Genomic DNA, 25,350 nt, shown 5'->3' with positions numbered 1-25,350 from the left:
AGTACATTCACAGTGTTGTACAATCATCACCAGCATTCATCTCTAGAACCTTTTCACCTTGCCAAACTGAAATTCCATGCCCATCAGTTACTGCTTATTCCCTCCTCCCCACTCAGCCCCTGGTAACCACCATTCTGCTTTCTGACTTGATGAATTTGATTACTCTGGGTTAGGTATCTCATATAAGTAGAATCAAGTAGTAATTGTCCATTTGTGTCTAGCTTATTACACTTAGCGTAATGTCTTCAAGATTTATCTATGTTGTAGCACATGCAGAATTTCACTCATTTCTATGGCTGAATAATACTCTTGTTTTATTTATATGCTGTGTTTTGTTTTCCCATTCATTCATCAATGGGCACTTGGATTGCCTGTACCTTTTGACTGTTGTGATCAGTGCTGCTGTGAACATGAGTATACAGACTTCTCTTTGAGTCCTTGCTTTCACTTCTTCTGAATATATATTGCTGGATATATGGATTGCTGAGGTAAAATTTTTTGAGGAAACACCATGCCATTTTCCATAATGGCAATATCATTTTACACTCTCACCAGCAATGCACAAGAATTTCAAGTTCTCCACATATTAACTAACATTTGTTATTTTCTGTTTTCTTGGTAGTAGCCACCCTATTGGGTGTGAGATAGCATCTCCTTGTGGTTTTGATTTGCATTTGTGTAATGATTGGTGATGTTGAGCATCTTTTTCTTGTACTTAATTGGCCATTTTCTATATCTTCTCTGGTGAAATGTCTGTCCAGATCTTTTGCCCACTTTTGAATCGGATTATTCATTTTCCTATTCCTTAACATTTTCAAAATAGCCCTCCCAAAGTTCAGAGAATCACTGGATAGGTGATTTTTAGATTGTTTTACCTTTTTAACTCACTAACACATTTCTTGAATTCCTTGGCCCACACAGTCCTCTAAACACCTTTACCTTAATTCCCTGTAGAGTATTCATTCTTAGAACTTCCATAAACAGTTGACTTTTCTTTATGTCGTTCAACTAAGCATTTAGTTATGGTTTTTGTGCTGTCAGTAAGTGTTCAATTTGACTGCTAGATTTGTTGCATTTATAGTATTTTTCTTTTTCATTTTTCTGTTATGAAAATAATTTTTGCAGACACTACATGAAAGATTATGGGAAAAATAAGAAGAATGTTTCCCCAAATCACTACAGTGATTTGCAGGTGATATGTCTAGGGAAGCCAGTTCTTTGAATTCCAATGAGGATAAATTTCTCAGTAATAGTCTCATAACTACCATCTACTGTCAGATTCAATTTTGACAGTGTGCCTTGGTGGTGTAGTAATAAGCATAGCTGCCTTCCAGTTTTGACAGTGTGCTTAAGAATTTTGGAGGATTTGGTAATTGCACAACAGTGAGCTGGTTCCTGTGGGTTACACACAGATGGCTAAAACATAGTCCTCACCCAAAGAGCTGAGTTGCTTGAAGGACATAGATGTTTAAAAAAAAAAACTTCCAATGCAGGTAGAGTCAAATACTACAGTAGAGATGCAGTGAGAGTGACAAAGGATTGTGGACAACTGGGAAGCTATTTGTAACTGAGTTTCTTTTGTGGAAGGTGCAGCCTTGGAAATAATCATGACTGGAATAATGAGTAGGAATTTGAAAGACAAGAGCAAGGAAAGGAGCTTCTGGGTTGAGGAGAACATTAAAGTGCCTGACTAGTAACCTTGGGAAATAATCTGGTGGAAGGATGCCCCAGAATATTACTTTGTTTACTTAGGATCAGAGGTTTATTGACATTCTATTGGTAAAAATTAGTTTTTCATGGATGAGACTCACGTTTGGACTTGTGCTTAAGAGAACTACTGTTTAGCCACTCAGTCATGTCTGACTCTTTAGCAACCTCACGGATGGTAGCCTGCCAGGCTCCTCTGGGGTTTCTGAGGCAAGAATACTGCAGCGGGTTGCCATTTCCTTCTCCAGGGTCTCTTCCTGACCTCCAGTCAAACCCATGTGTCCTGCATTGGCAGGCAAATTCTTTACCACTGAGCCACCAGGGAAACCCTAAGAGAACTGTAGTGGCAGTATAAAAGGGAATGAGGAGGCCAAGATTTGGAAGTCAAAAGTTAAGCTGTAGTGCAAACAAGGTGATGAAGGGCTCCATCAAGTAAAAGCCGTGGATATATGGGAGCGTGGGTATGGAATTAACAAAATTAACTATTTATCTGAATGTATGGATGAAAGAATTAAAGATGATGAAGATTTATAAACTGGTTGACTGAAAGGTCATGTTCTGTTAGTTTGGAAATGTAAGGGTTTGGAGCATATTTGAAGTGAGAGAACTGGGCTAGGTTTTGCACATACGAAGTTCAAAGAGACTACAGGACGTCCATGTAGAAATGGATGCCTAGAGCCTGGTGAGAATTCAGCCTGCAGATTATGAAAGGAATAAGGGCTGGCAGTGTATATTTGAAGGTTATCAGCAAGGACATAGGAGGTAAAACCAGAAGAGTGGCTGAAGTTATTGAGAAAGAAATGAAGAGAAAAGTGCCTGAAATAGTATCTTGAAGAAATACGTACATTAAAGAAATAGAGGGAGACCTGTGAAAGATATTTCTACTAACAAATCCACAAACAAATATTTGGGGATTTTTCCGTAGCTAAAGTACATTATAATGCTAAGTATTAATATGATGTGTTTTCTATGTCCTCGGAATGTCAAACATTTATATAGAAAGCTGTTGCAAACAATTATCTGCTTTTTAATCTACTAAACCTCAGTATCAGGTCTTACACGTGATTATATCATTGAAACCTAAAAATATGCAGAGAAAAAAAAGTTTCAGTTTTTACAGAAGTTTTGAGATTATCAGTATTATATCCTTGAGTGATGTTAACAATTTTTCTGACTCTAGATACCAAAGAGGATCCCTCATTGAAGGATGTTGAAGAGACCACAGTAGAGACGATTGCCCTCTGCCAGAGAAATTCACATAATTTGAACCAACAGCAGAGAGAGGTAGAAGAATCACTACAAAGCCTTTTAAAAGTCTGTTTTGGTCTGAAACTAGAAATTAATTCTATTTCCACTGCCCTCTCAGCTACCTGAATTCTATGCAACTGGATTTTAATCACCATTCAGTGTTCCCAGGAGTATATGACTCCTAAAGTTATTATGGGAAGGGCCTGTCTGCTTTGTTCTCACAAAAAGCTTTATATTCTTAGATTTGACTGTGCTACAAAACTTAGGTGTGTGAATACTAGATGTCCTTGTTCTCTTTGGACAGAGATTTTGTGTATTCCGTGTAGTGGTACTATGGATGTGTCATCCATTTATCATGTCTTATTCCCTGGGGATAAAGTAGTATGAAGAACTGGTGGAAAAGCCTCAAGGGATACAGAGAAAGCTGGAAAAGGTCAAAAAGGCTACCATATAGTACTTCTCAAACTGGCTGCACATAAGTCACCTGGGGAGCTTTGAAAACTCCCAGACTATACCCATGATCAGTTAAATTTAAGTCTCTGGGGCTGGACCCCCATCATCAGTGTGGTTCTGTTTGTTTGTTTTTCTGTTAGGAGGAGAAGGAAAGACTGGCTTTATTACTTTGCCAGATACAGGGGAAACATAGTAGGCTAGTGCCTCAAAAACTGTACCCCTGTCCCTGGTGAATGTCTCAAAGCCTCCCATTTGTTTCCACTGTTGCAGCCAAGGTTGGAACCACACCTGTAACAGATTCCAGACTGCAAAAAGGGAGTACGCAAAGCTGAAGGAGGTATAGTTGAGAACCTAGTGTGGCTGGGAGTTACAGCAGTGAAGCAGAAACAAAGGGGGTGAGATGCGACCTGACAGCTAAGACTCTGTACTAGTTTTAAGAAGTAAAGTTAGCAGTATGATGTGGTATAACTGTGTCTGCCCTTCTAGTCTCTGGCCTCTGACTTAACACTACGTGGCCTCCTTCCACTGCTGGGGCTTCTGAAATGTGAAAGAGGGTAAATTTTTCATAGTTTGCCATACGTGTTACAGTGAAAATGGTAAACTTGTGTGTTTTCTGTTCTTATGAGATGGGTAAATTTCTCCTTTGCTTTTTTCCTCAAGGCCTTTTTTTAGGTTATAAATTTTGAACACCCTTTAGAATATAAATTGTGTATAACAAGCTCATTTACATGATGTGGATTTTTTATTAAAACACTTTTTTGAGTGAAATGATACATACCCATTATTTTTGTAATCCTGCAATACAAAAAGTTGTACAGAAGGACATTTTTAAAAAAGTATCCTGTATCACATCACTCAGAAATAACCATCATTATCATTTGATGAATATCACTGTAGATATTTTTTTTATCTGCCTAGGTTTACATAATTTTAGAAAAATTGGATCAAAAATGCTTTCTTTAAAAATACAGTATTTACTCTCATTTAGGAAGCCTGTGTAAAACTGAAGAATTTCTGAATTTCAAATAGGTAGTTGTTTACTATACTATCTCTTAATAAATCTCTCTGAAGTTTAAAAAATCTAAATAACTATAATAGATTGGAATTATCATTTATAATTACATTTCAGTTTTTATAGTATCTATGATGTGCAGCCAATAAGGAAGTTTATGTGAACCCATACACACTTGCTCCAGCCTCTCTTCTCTGTCCCCTTGAATTTTTATTAGTTATGTTATTTTACCTCATTGAGGTTAACAAAACATTCTTTTCTATATCCACAGTTCCCATAGGGTTTAATCTTTATTTCAATGGATTATAGGCTTTACACTGTTCCTTTTATTTTTCTTTTAAAGTACTTTTAAAAAAAATTATATATTTTTATTAATGGCTGCACTGGGTCTTCATTGATATGTTGCAGGCTTTCTCAAGTTGCCTCGAGTTGGGGCTGTTCTTTGTTGTTTTCCTTGCGCTTCTCATTGCAGTAGCTTCTCTTGTTGTGGAGCATGGGCCGTAGAGTGCCTTGGCTTCAGTAGTTGTAGCTCGTGGACTCAGTAGTTGCGGCTCACAGTCTTTGGAGTGCAGGCTCGTCGTTGTGGCACATGGGCCCAGTTACTCTGTGTCATGTGATTTTTCCTGGATCAAACTCTGTACCCCACAGTGGCAGGTAGATTCATTCCTATCCACTACGCTACCAGGGAAGTCCTACACCATTCCTTTTTGCCATAATTTTTTCATTCGTGAGTTTTTATTTTATCTTTTGGCTAACTGTTTATATTGCACATGGTTATATTTTGATAGAAAAACACAAAAGTAAAATTGTTAAAGCTATGTTTATATGTATTTAATACTAAGCCTTTTTATCTTTCAAACTTTCTGTCTCCTCCCTAATATCTACTTGATGTTCTTCCTTCTTACGGAAAGTTTAAGGAAAAATGACAATTATGTTCTATAAATAAAGCCATTAGGCTCACATAAGCTAAAATATGTCCAGATTCACATATATTAATGGTAGAATTTGAGCAGGTCGGGAAGCAACAGTTAGAACTGAACATGGAACTACAGACTGGTTCCAAATAGGGAAAGGAGTACGTCAAGGCTGTATATTGTCACCCTGCTTATTTAACTTCTGTGCAGAGTACATCATGAGAAATGCTGGACTGGATGAAGCACAAGCTGAAATCAAGATTGCCAGAAGAAATATCAATAACCTCAGATATGCAGATGATGCCACCCTTATGGCAGAAAGTGAAGAAAAACGAAAGAGCCTCTTGATGAAAGTGAAAGGAGAGAGTGAAAAAGTTGGCTCAAAACTCAACCTTCAGAAAACTAAGATCATGGCATCTGGTCCCATCACTTCATGGCAAATAGATGGGGAAGCAGTGGAAACTGAGAGACTTTATTTTTTTGGGCTCCAGAATCACTGCAGATGGTGACTGCAGCCATGAAATTAAAAGATCCTTGCTCCTTGGAAGAAAAGTTATGACCAGCCTAGACAGCATATTAAAAAGCGAGACATTACTTTGTCAACAAAGCTCTGTCTAGTCAAAGCTGTGTTTTTTCTAGTAGTCATTTATGGATGTGAGAGTTGGACTGTAAATAAAGAAAGCTGAGTGCTGAAGAACTGATGCTTTTAAACTGTGGTGTTGAAGACTCTTGAGAGTCCCTTGGACTGCAAGGAGAGCCAACCAATCCATCCAAAGGAAATCAGTCCTGAATATTCATTGAAAGAACTGATGCTGAAGCTGAAGCTCCAATACTTTGGCCACCTGATGCAAAGAACTGATTCATTTGAAACACCCTGATGCTGGGAAAGATTGAAGACAGGAGGAGAATTGGACAACAGAGGATGAGATGGTCAGATGGCATCACCGACTCAATGGACATGAGTTTGAGTAAACTCCGGAAGTTGGTGATGGACAGGGAGGCCTGGCATGCTACAAAGAGTCAGACACAACTGGGGTCAGACATGACTGAGCAACTGAACTGAACTGAATCTGATATTCTGAATCAGATTCACATATATTAACGGCAGAATTAGATATTAAATTCATGCCTCCAGAACTTTAGGGATTATCCTGATTATATTTGAACTCTTATCTCTTAATCATAGACAGAACTAAGGCTTCCTTTGATGTGGTGAAAGGGTAATTTATTCTGTATATCTTTTTGGTCAAAAATGTATCTGAGCTGGTATCTGAGTCTTCCTCTCTTAAACACGCATGCACCTCTTAACACCACTGTCTGCTTGCCCCCACCCTCTGACAACTGGTTTTTGCTTCTTTTTTGAACAACTTGCGTAACAACCACAAAAACATTTGAATGTTAGTTTTTATTCAAATACTATTTTTGTGAAAATGCTGAACTCATTATATGTAATATCACACATTAAGTTTGGGGGATATTCGTGGTTGTTTGCCTTTGTTCCTTTTTGTTTTTGTTTTGGAGAGAGTCAGAACAAGAGCTCTGGCCACAGACCCTAAACTAACTGGAAAATTTGAAGTATCCAAAAGCTTAATAATGAACTATCTGTACTGTCTCTTTCCAAAAGTTTCTTCAGTTAAAGTCAGAGTGCAGGAAGTTGGGTTGTCAGTCCTTTTCCAGGTGGAATCTATACCTGTCCTACTTTGTATGTCTGTCTGCCCCAGTGTCCAGTGATTACATATAATAAAAAGTATGGCTTTGTTATGCACATAATTCCGTGAAAGGGAAAGTGGTTGGTTATGTAACATGACAAAGTAGTTCACGTTCAGTTGTGTTGCTCTCGGGTTAGGATTGTCATTATCATAATGGTTCTTTCAGCCTGTGAGTTTTTAGAGTTATCCAAGTTAAAATTTTAAGAACCAGCCTTAAAGAGCAAGAGAGATGAAATATTTAATAGGTATTTGCCATATATTTCTGGTTAATGTGGAGATTTAATTGAAAAGTTCCTTTATTTAAGGGTACAAATACTTCCCATGGCTCTTATCTCTACAGCCATGCTTCCCCAGTCTGCTGTTTATAAATCAAGAATAAAGTAACCTTTAAAAAGGTAATTCACCTAAAATTTCTGGATTAAATAAGGAAAAATTTAAATCAAATTTCTAAATATATTATAAAAACCAAAAAGGTAAAATTTAGGTATACCATATACCGTTAGATTAAAAGACCTAGAAAGAAATGATGTGGTTTAAAAACAAGTTGAAATAGGCAACTGAAAGACAAACTAAGTAAAGCCATCTAAGAATAAAATGCAAGATTAAAAATTCATGAGTACTAGATAAAATTTCAATAAAATAAAGAATTGTCAGTACACAACATAGTTAAAACTAGTATCTTAAAAACTAGAAGAAAAACTGTTTAAAAAAATAAAGCATAAAATCCTGACGTTAGAAAACCTCAAATTGGGGCAGATAAGGGCTTCCTTGTAGAGCTCTTTCAGCGCGGGAGGCTGCCCAGTTGGAAAGTTGCTGGATTGTGAGCCTATCCCCTTAGTGGGCTCCCTGAGTAACCATGCTTGTCCTGCTCTGTCAGTACTGACTTTTCTTCATGCCTGTTGGATGTTTGCAGGAATAAGTCTCTTCCAAGATTCCGGGTTAAATGAGGCCTTTGTAAATCTCTACCCAACAAGAAAATATGCTTGAAATTTTAAAATGTATTAGTTTGATTTTTGATGATGAAGATTTTCTCTAAGGCTTAGGAAGAGTACATATGATGCACATATGGCAGTGTATAATCTTTTGGCAAATTACTCAACTTCTCTAGACTTCAGTATCTTATCTCCAGTAAAGGTAATGCTTACTGTATTAGGTTATCGTGAGATTGAATTGCCAGTTGAAATGAAAATTGTATGTAAGCACTTAATACAGTGCCTAATATAATAGGAATAAATAAATGATAGATTTATTAATTTATCTCATAAATAAATTTCCATCCTCATTCTGTGATTGGGAATATTAATTGAAACAATGTTAACTTCCACTTCTTAGTTTATGATGACTGAGAAAATACAAAATAATGCTCGACACAGAAGAAAACTTGAGATAATTATATTCATTTATCTTGCTTGATGTCAAGCTGACAAGAAATGGGAGGAGGGTAGTTGTGGGGTAGTTCTCTATCCCCTTCTGCTTTACACAGGGCTGTTTAGACTGTGTCAGTGATATAACATTTAAGAATAGCTGGAGGCTCTGCTGTGGCTCCTTTGACCCTCCCCTCTCCTAAGACACAGAAGATTGCAGTTCCAGACTTACTTAACTTCACCTTCCTTAATTTTCCCAAGGTACATGGTAAAGATATCTGTTATGGTTTTTGCTTTTTATTGTCTCTTCCTAGTCAGGTGTTCCATCTTTTCTTTTTCTGATTTTTACCAAAAAGTGTGTTTGAGAAGTACATTTCAGCCTGTGAAACAGTAGGCTGATGTTAGTTATTCTTAAAAACAACACAGTCCTTTTGTTTTTCTTTGTTTTTCTGTGACATTACAGGCACTCTGGTTTCCATTATTGGAGGCAATGATGGCCCCTCAGAAGCTGTCTGGTTCAGCTGCACCTCATCCACACTCTGAAGGTAAGTTTGTCAGCATCCATGTATACCATCACCCAATTTTTATCTGCTAGAAATAGTCGTTTAGATAACTTCTCCCAGTATCATGTTTTTATTATTATCTTAAATGAAATCATATTGTAGTTTTTATCTCATTTTTCAGGTTCACTTCTTTCTGAGGCACCAGTTACATCCTTTGTCTTAAATAACAGTAACTTTGCAGGTTACCAGGTTAACTTTAAAATATCAAATTGGCCCTGGTTAGCTAAGTTTCTAGGAAGCTTTATTCCTGTGACTTACAGGAAAAACCTAAAACTCTGATTTTAAACTAACCTTAATATTAACATGTTGTTATAACAGCTCTGAAATCTTTGACCATGCAAGTTCTCAACAGCATGGCAGCATTTATTGCCCTTCCATCCATCTTGCAGCGAATCTTACAGGTGAGTTGAAAGGGGAAAATTCAGTGTTGATCAATTTTAACTTACATTTTAGTTATGTATAAATAATGTTTAAACGGGTCTCAAACATAATGCAGCTGATTTTTGGCATTAGATAAATATCTAAGTTATGACTGTGACTCTCATCCTTTAGCTCTCATCCAGTGATGTCAGTTTGCCTGACACACACTTGTAGCCTTCAGTTGTTCACTGTGACCTTGGGATTCAGATACATAAGCTTCTTTTTGGTGTCCTGTTTCCAGCTGGTTACACTTTTTAGTGCAAAAAAAAAACCACATAAAAATTGTTAATATGGACATTTCTTAATCTTGTTACTTAGGTTTTCTAACTCATCCTAAAATTTTATGTCCATAACTTATCTCCTACTCTTCAGCAAAAAGGCCTGAACCTTTCCAACTTCATCAAAAAGAGAATGCTAAAAATACACTAAGATATTTTTAGAAAAATCTGTGAACACTCTTGGGGAAGCAGTAGGAATTATCCTTAGAATCCATTTTGTCTTTCCTTACTTTATGCAGGATAAGTGAAAAGTAAAAGTGTTAGTCGCTCAGTTGTGCCCAGCTCTTTTCAACCCCATGGACTATAATGCACCAGGCTCCTCTGTCCATGGAATTCTCCAGGCAAGAATACTGAAGTGGGTAGCCATTCTCTTCCCCAGGGAATTTTCCCAACGCAGGGATCAAACCCCAGTCTACCACAATGCAGGCAAATTCTTTACCATCTGAGCCACCAGGGAAGCAGGATACAGACACACCAAAACAAAGAAAAACACAGTAATATGATGCTGTTGATCTTCATAATTTTCAAATTATTTTTATCCGACCATGAAAGTTGCTTTCATCTCTCTTTTAAGACTCTACAGGCTCTCCTTTCCCATCTGGTATGAAGCAGCTGGGCCTTTGCTGATAAAGACTACTGTATCCAACAGTCTCTCACCACATTGCATGTTATCCTTTAGAATGTGTCTTCACATGTATCACTTCATTTGATCTTTATCATGAATTGAATAATAACTTGGTACAGACTGCTTTTCTTACATCCATCGTAAAATACATTTGTTGTACGGTTTCAGTTATATATGAACTATCTCTATAATGAGGGAGTACTTTAAGTTACCAAGTAAATTAGAAAAAAATGAAATCCTAAAGTCATAAGTGTCTTCCCTCTCATTATACACATTCAGCTTTATGTTCAGCTTTCATCACATTTTAATACATAAATTATAATAAATAAAAATTGATTTTTCTTTTGGCAAATGCATATAATTTTTTTTTAAATAGTGTATTTCGAGAGTCATATCCTTGAAGGCTTTTGGTATTTGAAAATCTTTATTTTTGTGTTATACTGGTATTCATTGTAGTTGTAGTCTTATCATTTCCACCATCAGTGGTTAACTCATACTAATCAGGAGAGTATGCTGATTGTTAAATTCCTATTTGCACATAACTCTACCTTATGTTTGTATAGAGATTTTTATTTTTTCAAGTTGCTTTCACAGATACTGTATTTGAAGCTCACAAGAATCTCTTGAAGTAGGTGGGGCTACTGTAAAAATTTCTATTGATGAAGGAGGAAACTAAAGTATAGAAAGTTAAGTACCTGATCCACCATTAGAGGCAACATCCAGACTGCCACCAAAGTCTCTGATCTCTTAATTTACACTGTTTCCCACTATATCATGTAAGCTCCTTCATTTGCTTCAGTCCCTGGTGTTTTGTGGCATTCTAATCTTATAAATCTAGTGGCTTCCCTGGTGGTTCAGATCATAAAGAATCCACCTGCAATGGGTTTGATCTGGGTTCGATCCCTGGGTTGGGAAGATTCCCTGGTTTGGGAAGATCTCCTGGAGAAGGGAATGGCTACCCACTCCAGTATTCTGGCCTGGAGAATTCCATGGACTATACAGTCCATGGGATCTCAAAGAGTCAGACACAACTGAGTGACTTTCACTGGTTTTTTGAGGAGTTAGTTATTAGTTGGTTTATGTATTGTATATTACCCTGTTTGGTTAATTATCTATGTAGATGGAAAAAAGGCACTGCCCTAAAAGACTGTGGGGAGACAAGAAAATATCAGATCTAACAATTCATAGGGCTCTAAAGAACAGGTCATATTGGCCACCTTAAGGATTGCATGCTCTGAACCCCAGGTAGGGTAATTGCTACTTCTGTATCTGTACACTCTCAGTCCATGTGATAATAGCTGGAACAGCCATGTGAAACCATGACTGTGCCTCTTGACTGTACCTGATTGACTCAGAGTGGACAGCTGGCCAAGAGGGGCCAACCAGTATCCTTTCCAGGAAATTTTGGAACTGAATTGAAAAGGTGAAGAGTTTCTCTGCAGTTCTCTGGATTATATAAGGTACAAAAGTTCAGGAGCTGACAGTGACTACCTTTCTGTCATATGGACTGAAATAGTATAAAGTTAATCTTCAGAGAGAAGAACAATGAAGCAGGCACACAAAGAGGAGAATAGACAAGATACATGGAGAAGAGGGAAGATAGAAGGAGAGGATTCAAGACATTGGGAGAGGAGTGTGGAGAGAAAATCCTGAAGGTGTCTACATCCCTCATTGTGGTTCTTAAGCCTTACCTGTATTCCTTTGTTTGGCTCCTTAAACACCCCAGCACCTTTACAATTATTATGTTTTTTGAGTAAGATAGAATGAACTAGGTTTCTCTAGGTTTCTCCTCTGTGGCCAGAGGAGTACCAATGAAAGTATATGTGTGAGACAGACTGTGGAAAGATTTCCTGGAGGAGTAGATGTCTGAACTGAATCTTAAAAAGCCTAAAGGAGTCAGTGGTTTTTTAAAAAAAGGACTATTATAAGCAAAGTGAACTATATATAAAAGAATCTGAGGTGAAACATGGTAGGTACGTTTGAGGAGTTGCAGATGTTTAAGTATGCTTGGAACATAGGACAAGATTAAAGTTGCATCACAGAGCTGAAGTTTGAGAGGCAGGGACCCTGTCCTTAGTTGCTTTGTAAACTGGGGAAGGGACTTTGGTTTTTATTTTAAATTCACTAAATACTCATTAAAAGATTTTAACCAGAGGACTGATGAAATGAGGTTTCTTTTTAGAAATATCACTCAGTCTGTATTATATAGGATAAATTGGAAGGGATCAAGACTGAGACTGAAGGCATAGAAATACCCAGAATATATTCATAATAGGTACTCAAAGTTTGTTATTTGAGTTACATAGAATGGATAGGAGAAGATGGATTCAGAACTTGCTTAGCTAACAGAATTTAATTGACTTTTTGACTGATTAGATGTAGAAGAACACAAGAAGAACCCAGGTAAACCCCTGATTTCAGTTTTGTCTGGCTAACAATGAGCAGTGGGGAATACAAGACCAGACTTCATAGGAAGAGGTAAGAGGTGGAAAGGAAGATTTGGAAGTCATCAGCATAGAAGTGGTAGTTAAATTCTTTGAAACCAGATGAAGTTCAGCCTGAACAGAATTAGTGAAAAAAAGGCTAAGGCCAAAATGGAGTTCTAGGAAACATTCAAGTATCAGAGGGTTTACCTATTTTTATTGCCCCTTAAAATAATGCGGGAGACCCTGGTTCAATCCCTGGGTCAGGAAGATCCCCTGGAGAAGGAAATGGTAACCCACTCCAGTATTCTTGCCTGGAGAATCCCATGGATGGAGAAGCCTGGTAAGCTACAGTCCATGGGGTCGCAAAGAGTCGGACAAGACTGAGCGACAGAACAGAACAGAAAACAAAAGAGATATTGACATGATGAGAGGTTCTCAAAGATCTTCCTGACCTAAATATTCATTCAGAATGTTCCTGGGGACCTTAATTGTACAGGTTTCGTTCATGAACATTAGGTGATAAGTCAGTTTTTTTTTTTCCCTTTCAGTTTTAATAAATTAGTATTTTTAAGGGACCATATTTATGTTCTGTACATTCTGCCTTTACTCCCTGTTCTTACTCTATGGCAAAAGTAATTTTTGGCTTCTGAAAAGCTGCTTATGACTATTTTACTAAGGGAATTAATACAAACAAATGACTTATATTCTCTTGGCATTATTCATATTTTAAAGTAATGCTTGATCAGTAAAAATTTTATTTTTTTAAATTTATTTTTATTGGAGCATAATTGCTTACAGTGTTGAATTAGTTTCTGCTGTACAACAGTGTGAATCAGCTGTATGTTTACATATATCCCCTCACTCTTTAGCCTCCCTCCAACCCCAGTTCACCCCATCCCACCCCTTTAGATCATCAGAGAGTACCAAACTGAGCTCCCTGTGCTATACAGCAGCTTCCCATATATGTGGTATAGTAAGTATCAGAAAGCAATAGAGGTATTGCTATTTGCAAGAACATAGATGGACCTGGAGAATATTATACTTAGTGAAGTGAGTCAGAAATAAATACTGTATTGTTGTTATTGTTCGATCATTAAGTCATGTCCAACTCTTGGCAACCCCCCCATGGACTGCAGTACACCAGACCTCCCTGTATGAAAAGTGAAAGTGTTAGTTGCTCAGTTGTGTCCAACTCTTTGAGACCCCATGCACTGTCGCCCACCAGGCTCCCCTGTCCATGGAATTTTCCAGGCAAGAATACTGGAGTGGTTGCCATTTCCTTCTCCAATCACTTATATATGGGATTCTAAAAATAATACAAATGAATCTATGTACAAATCAGAAACAGACTCACCGATATAAAAAAACAAGTTTATGGTTACCAAAAGGAGGAAGGGGGAGAGGAACAAATTAGGAATATGGGTTTAACAGATGCAAACTCCTCTGTATAAAATGGATAAACAACATGCATTTACTGTATGGCATGGGAAATTATATTCAATATCATATAACCTATAATAGAATATAATCAGAAAAAATAACTGAATCACTATGCTGTACACCTGAAACTAACCCAGTATTGTAAACCAACTATTACTTCTATTTAAAAGAAAGAAAATGCTGGGAAAAAGTGGTCATCACATCTTTTTATAACATGCTTTTTAAAAAACAAGTTTATGTGAAGTACCTAAATGTGCTCTTCTTTTGTAGATTAAGGACAAGTTAAAGAGAAACTTCAGCAGTTATTTATTGCTGAAGAATCTAGCTGACATATTTGGAAAATAATTTGAAAAGCTAGTGGATTGTGTGCATGCTGTGCCAGAAGCCTTGAGCTCTCTTTTGCATTCTATAATTTATATGTTGTCCCAGCATGAGGTTATTTTCATGATTTTGCTTTTAAATTATGCATGTTAGAGTGAAATGTACTGATATAAATATAGACGTGACCTATAAAGGTTTCTTCTTCCAGCATTTAACCTTTTCAAGACCTCTTTATTCTCCAAACCACCCTTGTCGTAGGTGAATGACAGAGCTTTTCTGTGCTGGAATGTGTGCTTTTCTGTCCACACATACACAGTGCATACTTGTATTGTGTATGTGTGAACATGTTAGAGTAGCTATTACAGTGTTTTTGTAATAAAGTATTATAGTGTCCATTGATACTTACTTAAAGAAGTAAATGTATTTACTGAGAGCTTGAATGTACGTGTAATTGGATGTAAGTTCAGAAGTGTTAACATGGATCCGTTTTTATGCAAAGAAAATCAAAAGGTTGTCTCATTTGTACATGGCCTGAGTTGTTCTAGTAAAGAGCTAGTCTGAGATGTCTGTAGTTTTGTCTTTTGCAGATGCTCTGCACGTATTGGACAGGTATCTTTAACTTAGTGAGACAAATTTCCCCAGTAAGTTTAAGTGATCTGTTCAAGCCCAAAGTAAACTTGTTCATTAGTACACAAATGCATAGTTACCCTTTGGTTTCTTCAGCAGTACCTCAGCATCAGGACCAAGAACCTATGGCAGACAATCTGGTGCTGCTCTTGACCAACTGAAAGTACCAAACACTGATCTGAGTTAGGAACTGCATCTGTCCTGTCTTTAGGAACCATCACCAGAGCATAGAAGAGAAAAAAAAAAAATCCTAAGATTATGTTGTACAAGCGCATGAACACACAGTTTCTTCTCACATTTCTGTATCTTTCTCCTAAGTTTTCCCTGGTCCACAGTCTCCTTTTTTTTTTTTTCTCTTAACATCTGAACTCACTGTACCAAGATTTTAATAAACCCTACTCCTTAATAAGTAACCAAAAATGTTCCCCGTACCTCCCAGCAAACATTAGTTTGTCATTTAGTTATTCATATTTGTTACTCTTATCTAGCAAATATTAGTTTAGTTTATTAGTTTGTATGTCATTTTCCTTTCTTGAAATCTCTTCCTAAGAAAGACTGAGACCAAAATTTGCAGCCACCAGCTTTTGATAATAGGGATGGGACCTCAAGGTGGACTATGGGGAGAGAAACCTAAATCCCCAACAACAAAGAATGGTTGAATAACACATACCATCTTCACACATTTCATACCCTGTAACTGTTCCTATTGTTTGATAATATGGGAAACTGCTCACAACATACTATTAAGTAAAAAAAAGTAAAAGTATTATATGAAATGCCCCCAAAATATATCCCTCTCTCTCCTTCCCCAGAAGTAAGACTGGAAGAATATACCTCAAAATATCAAAAGTGTTTCTATTGGGGTGGTTAGATTTCAGTTCACTTTTATTTTTGTATACAACAGTGTTTTTCAAATTGTCTATGATAAACAAGTTATTTGGCATACCTCATATGAAAAGCAGTGGAAGGAACATTGTCTAGGTATCTGTTGTTTATCAGTAGTGATTTGATTAAGAAAAACTTTGAAAAACTGCAAGTTGCTTAGATTCAGAAACTGATCTCCTAAACTGGCATGACTTGGTTTGGACCAGATGGTAGCCAGATGTGGGTCGCAGGAGGAGTTGAACAGATTCTGAGTGTTCTTGAGTACTTTGGTATTAATGTAGCAGATAAATAAGAGCTCGAAAATGGATGTCTGTATTAGTCGCTCAGTCATGTTCTACTCTTTGTGACCTCATGGACTGTAGCCCACCAGGCACCTCTGTTCGTGGGATTTTCCTGACAAGAATACTGGAGTGGGTTGCCATTTCCTTCTCCAGGGGATCTTCTTGACCAGAAATCTCCCGCATTGTAGGCAGATTCTTTTACCATCTGAGCTACCAGGGAAGCCCCCAAAAAGGATAGGTGATGTTTAATAAGAAAGAAAGGAAGCTTACTGCAGAAACAAAACCAGAGTGAAATTTATGGTTGTTAGCAAGAGGCTTGAATCATTTAAATTTTATTTACTTTTCCAAAATGATTTGATGACCTGAGACCAGTGTGCATTTCCAGTAGAAAGGTTCGTGGAAGAATAAGTATTTTGTGACTATTAACAAATACTTAAGAGTCTTGGGCTTTTTCAGATAACTTATATTTTAAAATACATTTAAAATAACAGGAATAGAATTATAATCTTTAGCAACTTTTTTCTAATTAGGACCCAGTTTATGGAAAAGGAAAACTTGGAGAAATCCAGGGCCTTATTCTGGGAATGTTGGACACCTTTAACTATGAACAGGTAAGCTACTTTCTATTTCTAAGCCCATTCTATGGTAGAAAGAAGCTATTTTCTCTTTGTACCTGTACTTTTTCTTTAGAAATTACCATCTGTTTAGTGGAAGTTTGAAAGATTGAAGTGTATGACTTTCCAATTAAAAAATTTTTTAGACCTTAATTTATATTTTGTATACATATACACATATATTCTGGAATGTGTAATTGCAGCTTTTGAATTTATTTTATTCTTTTGTTTCATGGGTGATGGGACATATATCTTGTTTCCCAAATGAAAAATATAAGAAACTTTCTTGGAAAATAATGGAATATAAAGGTATAACTCAAAAAAGAAAGGGTCAGGATGAGTATAGAAAAATTGCAGGATAAAATTAGTGTTCTTTTAAACATTCTGAAACAGTTAATCACCACTAACCAGAAATGGTCATTAAGTTCAGTTCAGTTGCGACCGACTCTTTGCAACCCCATGAATCACAGCACTCCAGGCCTCCCTGTCCATCACCAACTCCCGGAGTTCACTCAAACTCACGTCCATCGAGTCGGTGATGCTATCTCATTCTCTGTCATCCCCTTCTCCTCCCGCCCCCAATCCTTCCCAGCATCAGAGTTTTCTAGTGAGTCAACTCGTTGCATGAGATGGCCAAAGTATTGGAGTTTCAGCTTTAGCATCAGTCCTTCCAATGAACACCCAGAATCGATCTCCTTTAGAATGGACTGGTTGGATCTCCTTGCAGTCCAGGGGACTCTCAAGAGTCTTCTCCAGCACCACAGTTCAAAAGCTTCAATTCTTCGGTGCTCAGCTTTCTTCACAGTCCAATTCTCATTAGTCTTCCTTTAACCCGAAACTGCTTGTGGCATTAATTTTCAGTAAAAGCCAGCTTGGTGTACAAGTTTTTCTTCATATACTTCAAAGTGACTCATGAAGCCACCAAGGAATAGTGCCATTTAGACATGTTAAGATACAATGTCTGCTTTTTTAATAGAAGAAAAAGAAAGAAATTGAATGACAGAGCTTTTCTTAGGGTGCTGTAAGAACTGCAGTTATGTTAAGTAAAATAGCACAAGGAAGCTGATCCCCCTTCAGGCACAGAGTCTGTGATGGCAAAAGGAAACTGAGTGCAAAGCTGAAAGTTTTTACAAACTTTGGAAGAGGAAGAAAAGATGGAGTTGATTGGAAAGAATTGAAATAGACCATTAGAACAAAAAGTTCTGCCTTATAGATAAAGTTTAAGGATAAGACTGTGTAGCAAGGAGGATGGACAGTATATCTTTCCCTTTGGGACTGACAGAAAAGAACCCAACTGCACATCGAAATGATATATATGAATGTTGAGAATTAGATGTAGTAAGGAAACAATACTTTATAAACACAGGGAACTTTAAATGACTTAATGTGATAGCTGTGAAATATCTTTATGTGACTCAATGGCAGATGTCACAATCTTGAGTAGATTCAAATGGCTTTTAAGTGCTGATTGGAAAATGTGATCTCTTGCCCAAGGGAGATGAAAAATGAGTAATGGCCATTAGCTTTTCCAGTGAAAGGTTAATGTGGAATATTGCCATGGATGCAGTTTCTATTTAAAAAATCAGAGTTTATTTTTTAACAATTTGTTAGAACTTTGAGCAATTCAAAGAGAGCTTATTATATGAGTGTAATAAATAAGTGGATTTGGGTTAATCCAGTCATCTGAAAGCCATCAGTTCCAAATTAAGCCACAAGAATGGCATAGCACTCATTTCTCCATAGTAACTAGTGACAGCGTTTTAATAATTATTTTGAGACTCGATGTAGTACTTATCAGTACTTGTACATTGAAGTTAACCACTTAAGTCTGAGGTGCTTTGATGTTTATTTGATCAGTTTTATGCCTTTGTAGTCTCTTCCTGTTCACCTGTGGTTAAAAATGAAACAAGTGCAATTCTCCACTCATCCCCTCTGTCTCTTTCACTTTATAAACAACTTGTTGATTTCTTTTTATTTTGGTCATTCATAGACCCTGCTGGAAACGACGACTAGCCTTCTAAACCAAGATCTCCATTGGTCATTGTGTAACCTGAGAGCTTCAGTTACCAGAGGACTGAATCCCAAGCAGGATTACTGCTCTATTTGTTTGCAGCAATACAAGAGACGCCAAGAAATGGCTGATGAAATTATTGTCTTTAGGTAAGAGAGGGAAGGAAACGTAGTACATATGTGTGTATACATGTATGGTATTGCCAGGCAGGAGCACACGTAGACACACAGCCCCAGTCAGCCATTCTGGCAGTGAACAAAACAAGGCAGAGTTCCTGTTCTCATAGATCTTATATTCTGCATAGGGGTCAGGGGGAAAGAGTATTAGAGTGGTCAGGTCATAAATAAATACAGGTAATAAGAGCTATGGAGAGAAATAACACGCAGGGTAAGGGGATGGAGAGAAGAGTTCAGGGTGAGAATGTTATTTTAAGATACCATAATGAGGAAAAACATGTCTAAGAAAGTGACATTTGCGCAGAATGAGAGCGGTAGGAGTGAAGGTTAGAAATATATTTTAAGAGAAGAGCTAACTTGCTGATGTGTCAGATGTGAAGTGACAGGGATAAAAACATCTTCAGCCCAAGCTACTGAATGAATGTGGTACCGTCCTCTAAAATAAGAAGGAACAGGCATGAGGACCTGGGGAAATCAAGAGTTTTGTGTTGGAGATGTTAGGTTTGAGATGCCTTTTAAACATTTAAGTAGGAATGTCAGGTAGACAGTTATTCTAGTCAGAGATATGTCCTGGAAATATAAATTTAGACATCATCAGCATGTAAATGATATTTAAAGCCACAATGCAAAGCTAGAAGTAGTCTAGTGCAAAAGTAGAAGGTTTGATCTCAGGAGGAGACAGCTCATCCAGAATATACAGATAGAGGCAATGTAAGATGGACTCTAGAGCCAGGCTTTAAACCTTGAGTTCAAACCTTTACTCGCCCACTTCCGAGCTATTCCAGTGAAGTTGTTCAGTCATGTCCGACTCTTTGAGACCCCCAGGGACTGTAGCCTACTAGGCTCCTCTGTCCATGGAATTTTCCAGGCCAGGGTACTGGAGTGGGTTGCCGTTTCCGTCTCCTAGCTATTAGACTTAGACAAATAATTTCATCTCTTTACATCCTAGTTTCTTTATTTTTAAAGAGGGATAATAATGGTACCTACTTGCTAGAATTTTTGTGAAGATTAAATGAGATAATTTACATAAGACACTTAAAACCATATTGACATACAGTAAGCACTGTATAAGTGTTAGCTTCTGTTTTTACAGATAAAGATTGATAGATTTGGTGATTAGAAGGGAAAGTATTTCTTATCACATAAAGAGCCCATTCATTCTACAACTATTTATCAAGCACACTATGTCAGGTACTGTTAGAAGGGATAGGGTACCAACCTTTGTTTTGAATAAAACAAAGGTTTTGCTCTCAGAATTTATACTCTAGTGAAAGAGATAGACGAGTGAAATGCCAGATAGTAACTAACAGGAAAAAATAAAAGCATGTTAAGTGAGATGTAGAGTGTCTGTGAGGGGAGATATTTTATGAAGAGTGGTCAGGGAGAACACCACTGTTAAGATGATTATGGACAGGCAGTTAAAAATGAATTAATTAATAAAAATGTAATAATTACCATGAGTATATATGGTATAGAGGAGAGAGAACCTTGGAAACTAGTAATTTGTGAAGAGTTGTTAGGGAGACTTAAGTGACATTTGAGCAGAGACTTAAGGGAAGTTTCCATGCAATATCGGGGTAGAATGCTCCAGACAGAGGATCAGCCAGTGCAGAAACCATGAGGCAGGTGCTTGGCATGCCTCTCTGATAGTGAGTGAGCAGGCTAGCATTGCCTGAGCAGAGTGAAGGGAAAATGATGAGATGACTTCAGCAGCCAAATCATGTGGGAACTAAATCATTATGAAGAGTTAAACTCTTCCTCTGAGATGAAGAGCCATTGGATGGTTTTGAGGATAGGGTTGACACGATATAATCTATGTATTAAGGATCACTTTGACTGCTGTGGTGAGAATGGACTGCAGAAGATCAAGGGTGAAAGTGGAATGACCATTTAGGCTAATCCAAGTGAGAGATGGCCCAAGATGATAATAGTGAAGTAAGCAGTGGTGGGGTTCTGTATATATTCTGAAGGTATAGCTGACAAGATCTGTTTATAGATTGTATATGAGGTATGAAAGAATAGTTTTCAGCCTGAGAAACTGGAAGGCTCTAGTTACTATTTGTTTAGATGTGGAAGGTTGGATGAGAGTGTGCATTGAGGGTAGGGTTTGGTGGAAATCAAGAATTTGGTTTGGGGCATGTTATATGTATGGGGGAGGATAGAGAAAAGAAAGATTTTAAAGACTATCAAAGAGAGAAAAGGACTGACTTCTGAGGTGGTCCAACGTTTCAGGTTGGAGAAATGAGGAGGAATCAGTGAAGATGACTTAGAATTATGCTCAACACTTATTTCTGGAAGGTTTATTTGGTAGCTTAATGTAATTAACAGGGAATTTCTTCATAGAAATGATGTTAGAATTTACTGTATAGTACTAACATTTTTGTGAATGCTTATAAATCAAATCATGACTCTTGAATTTGGTGAGAAATACCACTCATGTTATTATCAAATGACTTATATAATTATCATTTTCCCCAGTTGACGTTGTTCAAACTGTCTAAAAATGTTTAATAGTTTGAGAAGTCGGCAGAAGTTCAACTCACCCCTGGGTGGTTTGTAGTCAAAGAACTGTGATGCTGTTGTCCTCACAACTGAAGTGTACAAAATACATGAGTCTGGATTTTAAAAAAGAGAGGAGAGCAACAAGAGCAACAACTCTTTTCTTATTTCTTAACCTACATACCCACCAGTGCATTTCAGCTTACTGGAAATAATTATCGCTTTTAAATACTGTCTAATACAACTCAGGTTTATGATTTTATGATAATGAAAAGTGTCAATTGGTTACCTTCGTTTTGCAGCTGTGGCCATTTATATCACTCATTCTGTCTGCAAAGCAAAGAGTGCACCATAGAAATTGAAGGGCAAACAAGATGGACGTGCTACAAATGCAGCTCAAGTAACAAAGCAGGAAAGTTGAGTGAAAATTCATCTGAAGTTAAAAAGGGAAGGATAACCCCATCACAGGTAAAACTTGTTTTCATGTCAAGGTGGAGAAAGAAATGGCAACCCACTCCAGTACTCTTGCCTGGAGAATTCCATGGACAGAGGGGCCTGGCAGGATACAGTCCATGGGGTTGTCAAGAGTAGGATATGACTGAGTGACTATCACTCTCACTCATGCAGATAGTCTCTTCTTAACAATGTCTTTTAGACCTGGGCTCTTTTTTTTCAGGTCTTTTCAGGCCTCAGCAGATTTACTTCATTTTCTGTTTCCTGCACCTTCCTCCATGCTGCCCTATCCTATAGTTGACGTTAACATCACTTAGTGAAATGTTGGACCCATTGCTTTTCTCTCTTTGTTTTTGGCTTGAGAAACTGGAATTCTGTAGTTGCGATTTATTTAAATGTGGAAGGTTAGAAGGGAGCATGCATTGGAGATGGAGTGTAGAGAAACGAAAGATTATAAAGATTATCGAAGACAGAAGGATTGACTTCTGAGGTGATCCAGCATATCAGATTGGAGAAATGAGGAATCAAAGATGATTTAGAATTATGTTTAAATCATCTAACTTATGCTAAATCAATTAAGCTTTCAATATTAAGTCAGAAGATAACCCAGGGAAAAAACTCTGACCTAGCTTCTCCCAGATAATAGTTCAGAGTTTCTACATTCCAGTGGTAGCCATTAGTATCCATATTCATCCAGTAAATACAGAACCATGTGCCAGGCACTGTGTTAAATGCTGGAACAAGACATTTGTCTTATGGAGTTTGTATGACAATGAAATTATAAACATTTCCAGGAAGTGTTCTCCAATTCTTTCTGACACCAATTACATGGTATTTTTTCCATATTCAGTTCTGACAACAGTTCTGTCAGTTCTCTGGGTTCCAACTGTATGCCCAGTAATGCCATTCAGTTCTCACACTGACCACCAGGAATTAGTGTCAGACTTTATACATTTAAGGGTCCATTCCCAAGAGACTGTCCTTACCACCAGTTACAAATGGGGTACCAGATTACTTACTGTTCTGTCTGACTTGATAAATTTAGGGGTCCCTGTGACCCACTCTGCCAGGTTTAATAATTCAGTAGGACAACTCACAGAAGTTGGGAACATGCTTTATGTTTACCTGTTTATTATAAAGGATAGTCAGGAATAGCCATATGAAAGAGGTGCATAGGGCAAGGTAAGGGGGGGAAAAGGGTGCCCAGAGCTTCCATGCCATGTCTTGGTATACCACTTTCCCAGTTATCAGTGTGCTCACCAACCTGGAAAGTCCTTGAACTTCAACATTTAGGGGTTTTTATTGGAAACTTCATTACGTAACCATGATTGATTAAATCACTGGCCATTAGTGCTTAGACTCAATATCTAGCCCCTCTCCCCTCCTCCTATATGGGGGTGGGGGAAGGATGGGGAGGGAAGAACTGAAAGTTCTAACTCTCTAGTCATGATTTGATCTTTCTGATGACCAGCTGCCATCCTGAAACTAAGTAGGGGTCCCCAAGTACCAGTCATCTCATTAACATTCAGAAGGCACTCTATTTCAGGAGAGTCTGAGAGTTTTAGGGACTATGTGATAGGAACCAGAGACAAAGACCAAATGATATTTTTTATTATACCACAAGGACTTACAGATGAACTGTTCTGTAAAAGTGATAATGAGCAGAGCTGATCTAGACATGAGATGTCATGGAAGATTTCTTCAAAGTGTTAGTTAGCTGCCCCAAAGCAAAAGAGATAGAGTTTAAGCACAAGGATAGGCAGGAGGAGAAATATTCCAGGCAGAAGGAACAGTATATAGAATAAACAAAGCATCTCTGCAGGAACTAGACATTGAGTATGATTGGATCCAGAGGGTGAAAGAATGGTATTATATGAAATTAGTAAGTAAACAGGGACCATACTAATTATTTTTATGTTTGTGCTAAAGAAGCAAGACATTGAACGGCTTTAAAGAAGGAATGATATGATATGATCAAAATAGTATTCTTTTTTGAAGAATAGTGCTTTTAAAAGAACTGCAGTACAGAAAATGAATTGAAAGGAAAACAAGATAGGTGAATGTAGGGAAACCCAAGATTATTGAAATTATTTTGTGGAAATAAATAGTAACTTGTACTAGAATGTGGAAGTTGGGATGGAGAAAAGAGCCATATGTGAGATGTGTTTGAGATGAGTACAAACGTCAAAGTAATTAATATGGTCCCTGCCTACCTCGCCAGCTTCATCTCATACCGCTTTCACCTTCTAGATTCAGTTATGCTCAACTTTTAATTCTATATTGATTCTATATTCTTTTTTGCTTTACAACTGGTAACCTTTATTTGAGAGGTAGAATCAGTAGGACTTGGTGATAATTAAATTGGTTGGTGAGGGAGGTAAGACAGAGAGAAGAGTCAAAGATAGTACCCAGATTTCTTATTTGAACAACCAAATGGATGGTGGTACCATTTACTGAGATAGAAAGCACTAAATAAAGAACATACCTGAGAGTAAGGCAGAGAATTTATTGTTGGAGTTAGAGATGTCTGCTGGATATACAGATGAAGATGTTCAGTGTTTCTGGATTGAAAATTGTATTAGTCATCCAGTGCTTCCTTGTTCACATTTAGGAAAGGAAAATCGGGTCCTGTGATTTCTAACATCTTTCCAAGCTGAATTCAAATGCAGATGTGGGAACCTTTATTTATGTAGATAACTAAGGCTTTGCATTTTGGTGTACTTCAGTTTTTTTCCCTCTTTCAGGTATATTCTGTTCATAAACAGATTGTGACTAAATGCATATTATTGTCTGCATATTACCAATTAGATTTTTTTCTTTCTTTCTAGATAGTCCCCAGAGGCTAAAATATGCCTTTTTTCCTTTTTTAAAAAATAGTTCTGTATGCAGTTATATATTTTAATACATAATTTGCAAACAGTAAATTCACTTCTGCAAGTTTTGACAACCTCCTTTACAATCGAGACAGAGCAATATTACCACATCCCTCAAAAGTCCCCCATAGCTCTTTGTAGTCAGCCTCTCTCTTCACTCTCCAGCCCCTGGCAACCACTGATCCATTGGGAGTTATTTAATACCAGGTGAGATAAAGATTGAAGTTCTTTTCTTTTGAGTGAAGGTATCCATTGAATTGCCTTTGTACCTTAATCAAAAACCAATTGACCTTGTATATGTGGGTTTATTTCTAGACTTTCTATTCTATTCCATTGATCTATATATCTGTCCTTGATCCAACACTGTGTCTTTATAATAAATCTGGATATCAGATATCAAGTTTGTTCTTCTTTCTAACATTTGGCTATTCTATTTGCTTTTCCATATAAA

The 25,350-nt window shown here is 37.3% G+C and overlaps 1 protein-coding gene across 9 annotated transcripts in view; it reads left to right on the top strand.

The window, feature by feature from the left end:
- The window catches only part of VPS8 (VPS8 subunit of CORVET complex), a 313,442-nt gene that overhangs the window by 202,971 nt on the left and 85,121 nt on the right, over positions 1-25,350 (top strand). For all 9 annotated transcript variants that reach the window (XR_016038004.1, XM_088838472.1, XM_055408827.2 and 6 more), the window contains exons 39-44: positions 2,888-2,991; positions 8,871-8,952; positions 9,289-9,371; positions 16,804-16,884; positions 18,878-19,047; positions 21,876-22,041. Coding sequence is in view for 8 of the 9 variants with exons in the window: in XM_088838472.1 (XP_088694598.1) it covers positions 2,888-2,991; positions 8,871-8,952; positions 9,289-9,371; positions 16,804-16,884; positions 18,878-19,047; positions 21,876-22,041 (686 nt within the window). In the remaining variant the exon portion in view is untranslated. The remainder of the gene's footprint in view (positions 1-2,887; positions 2,992-8,870; positions 8,953-9,288; positions 9,372-16,803; positions 16,885-18,877; positions 19,048-21,875; positions 22,042-25,350) is intronic.

This window comes from Moschus berezovskii, chromosome 1 (genome assembly GCF_049115385.1).
Source record: "Moschus berezovskii isolate FMDL1 chromosome 1, NW_MosBer_1.0, whole genome shotgun sequence".
Lineage (NCBI taxonomy): Eukaryota > Metazoa > Chordata > Mammalia > Artiodactyla > Moschidae > Moschus > Moschus berezovskii.
This window is presented reverse-complemented; position numbering and strand designations above follow the sequence as displayed.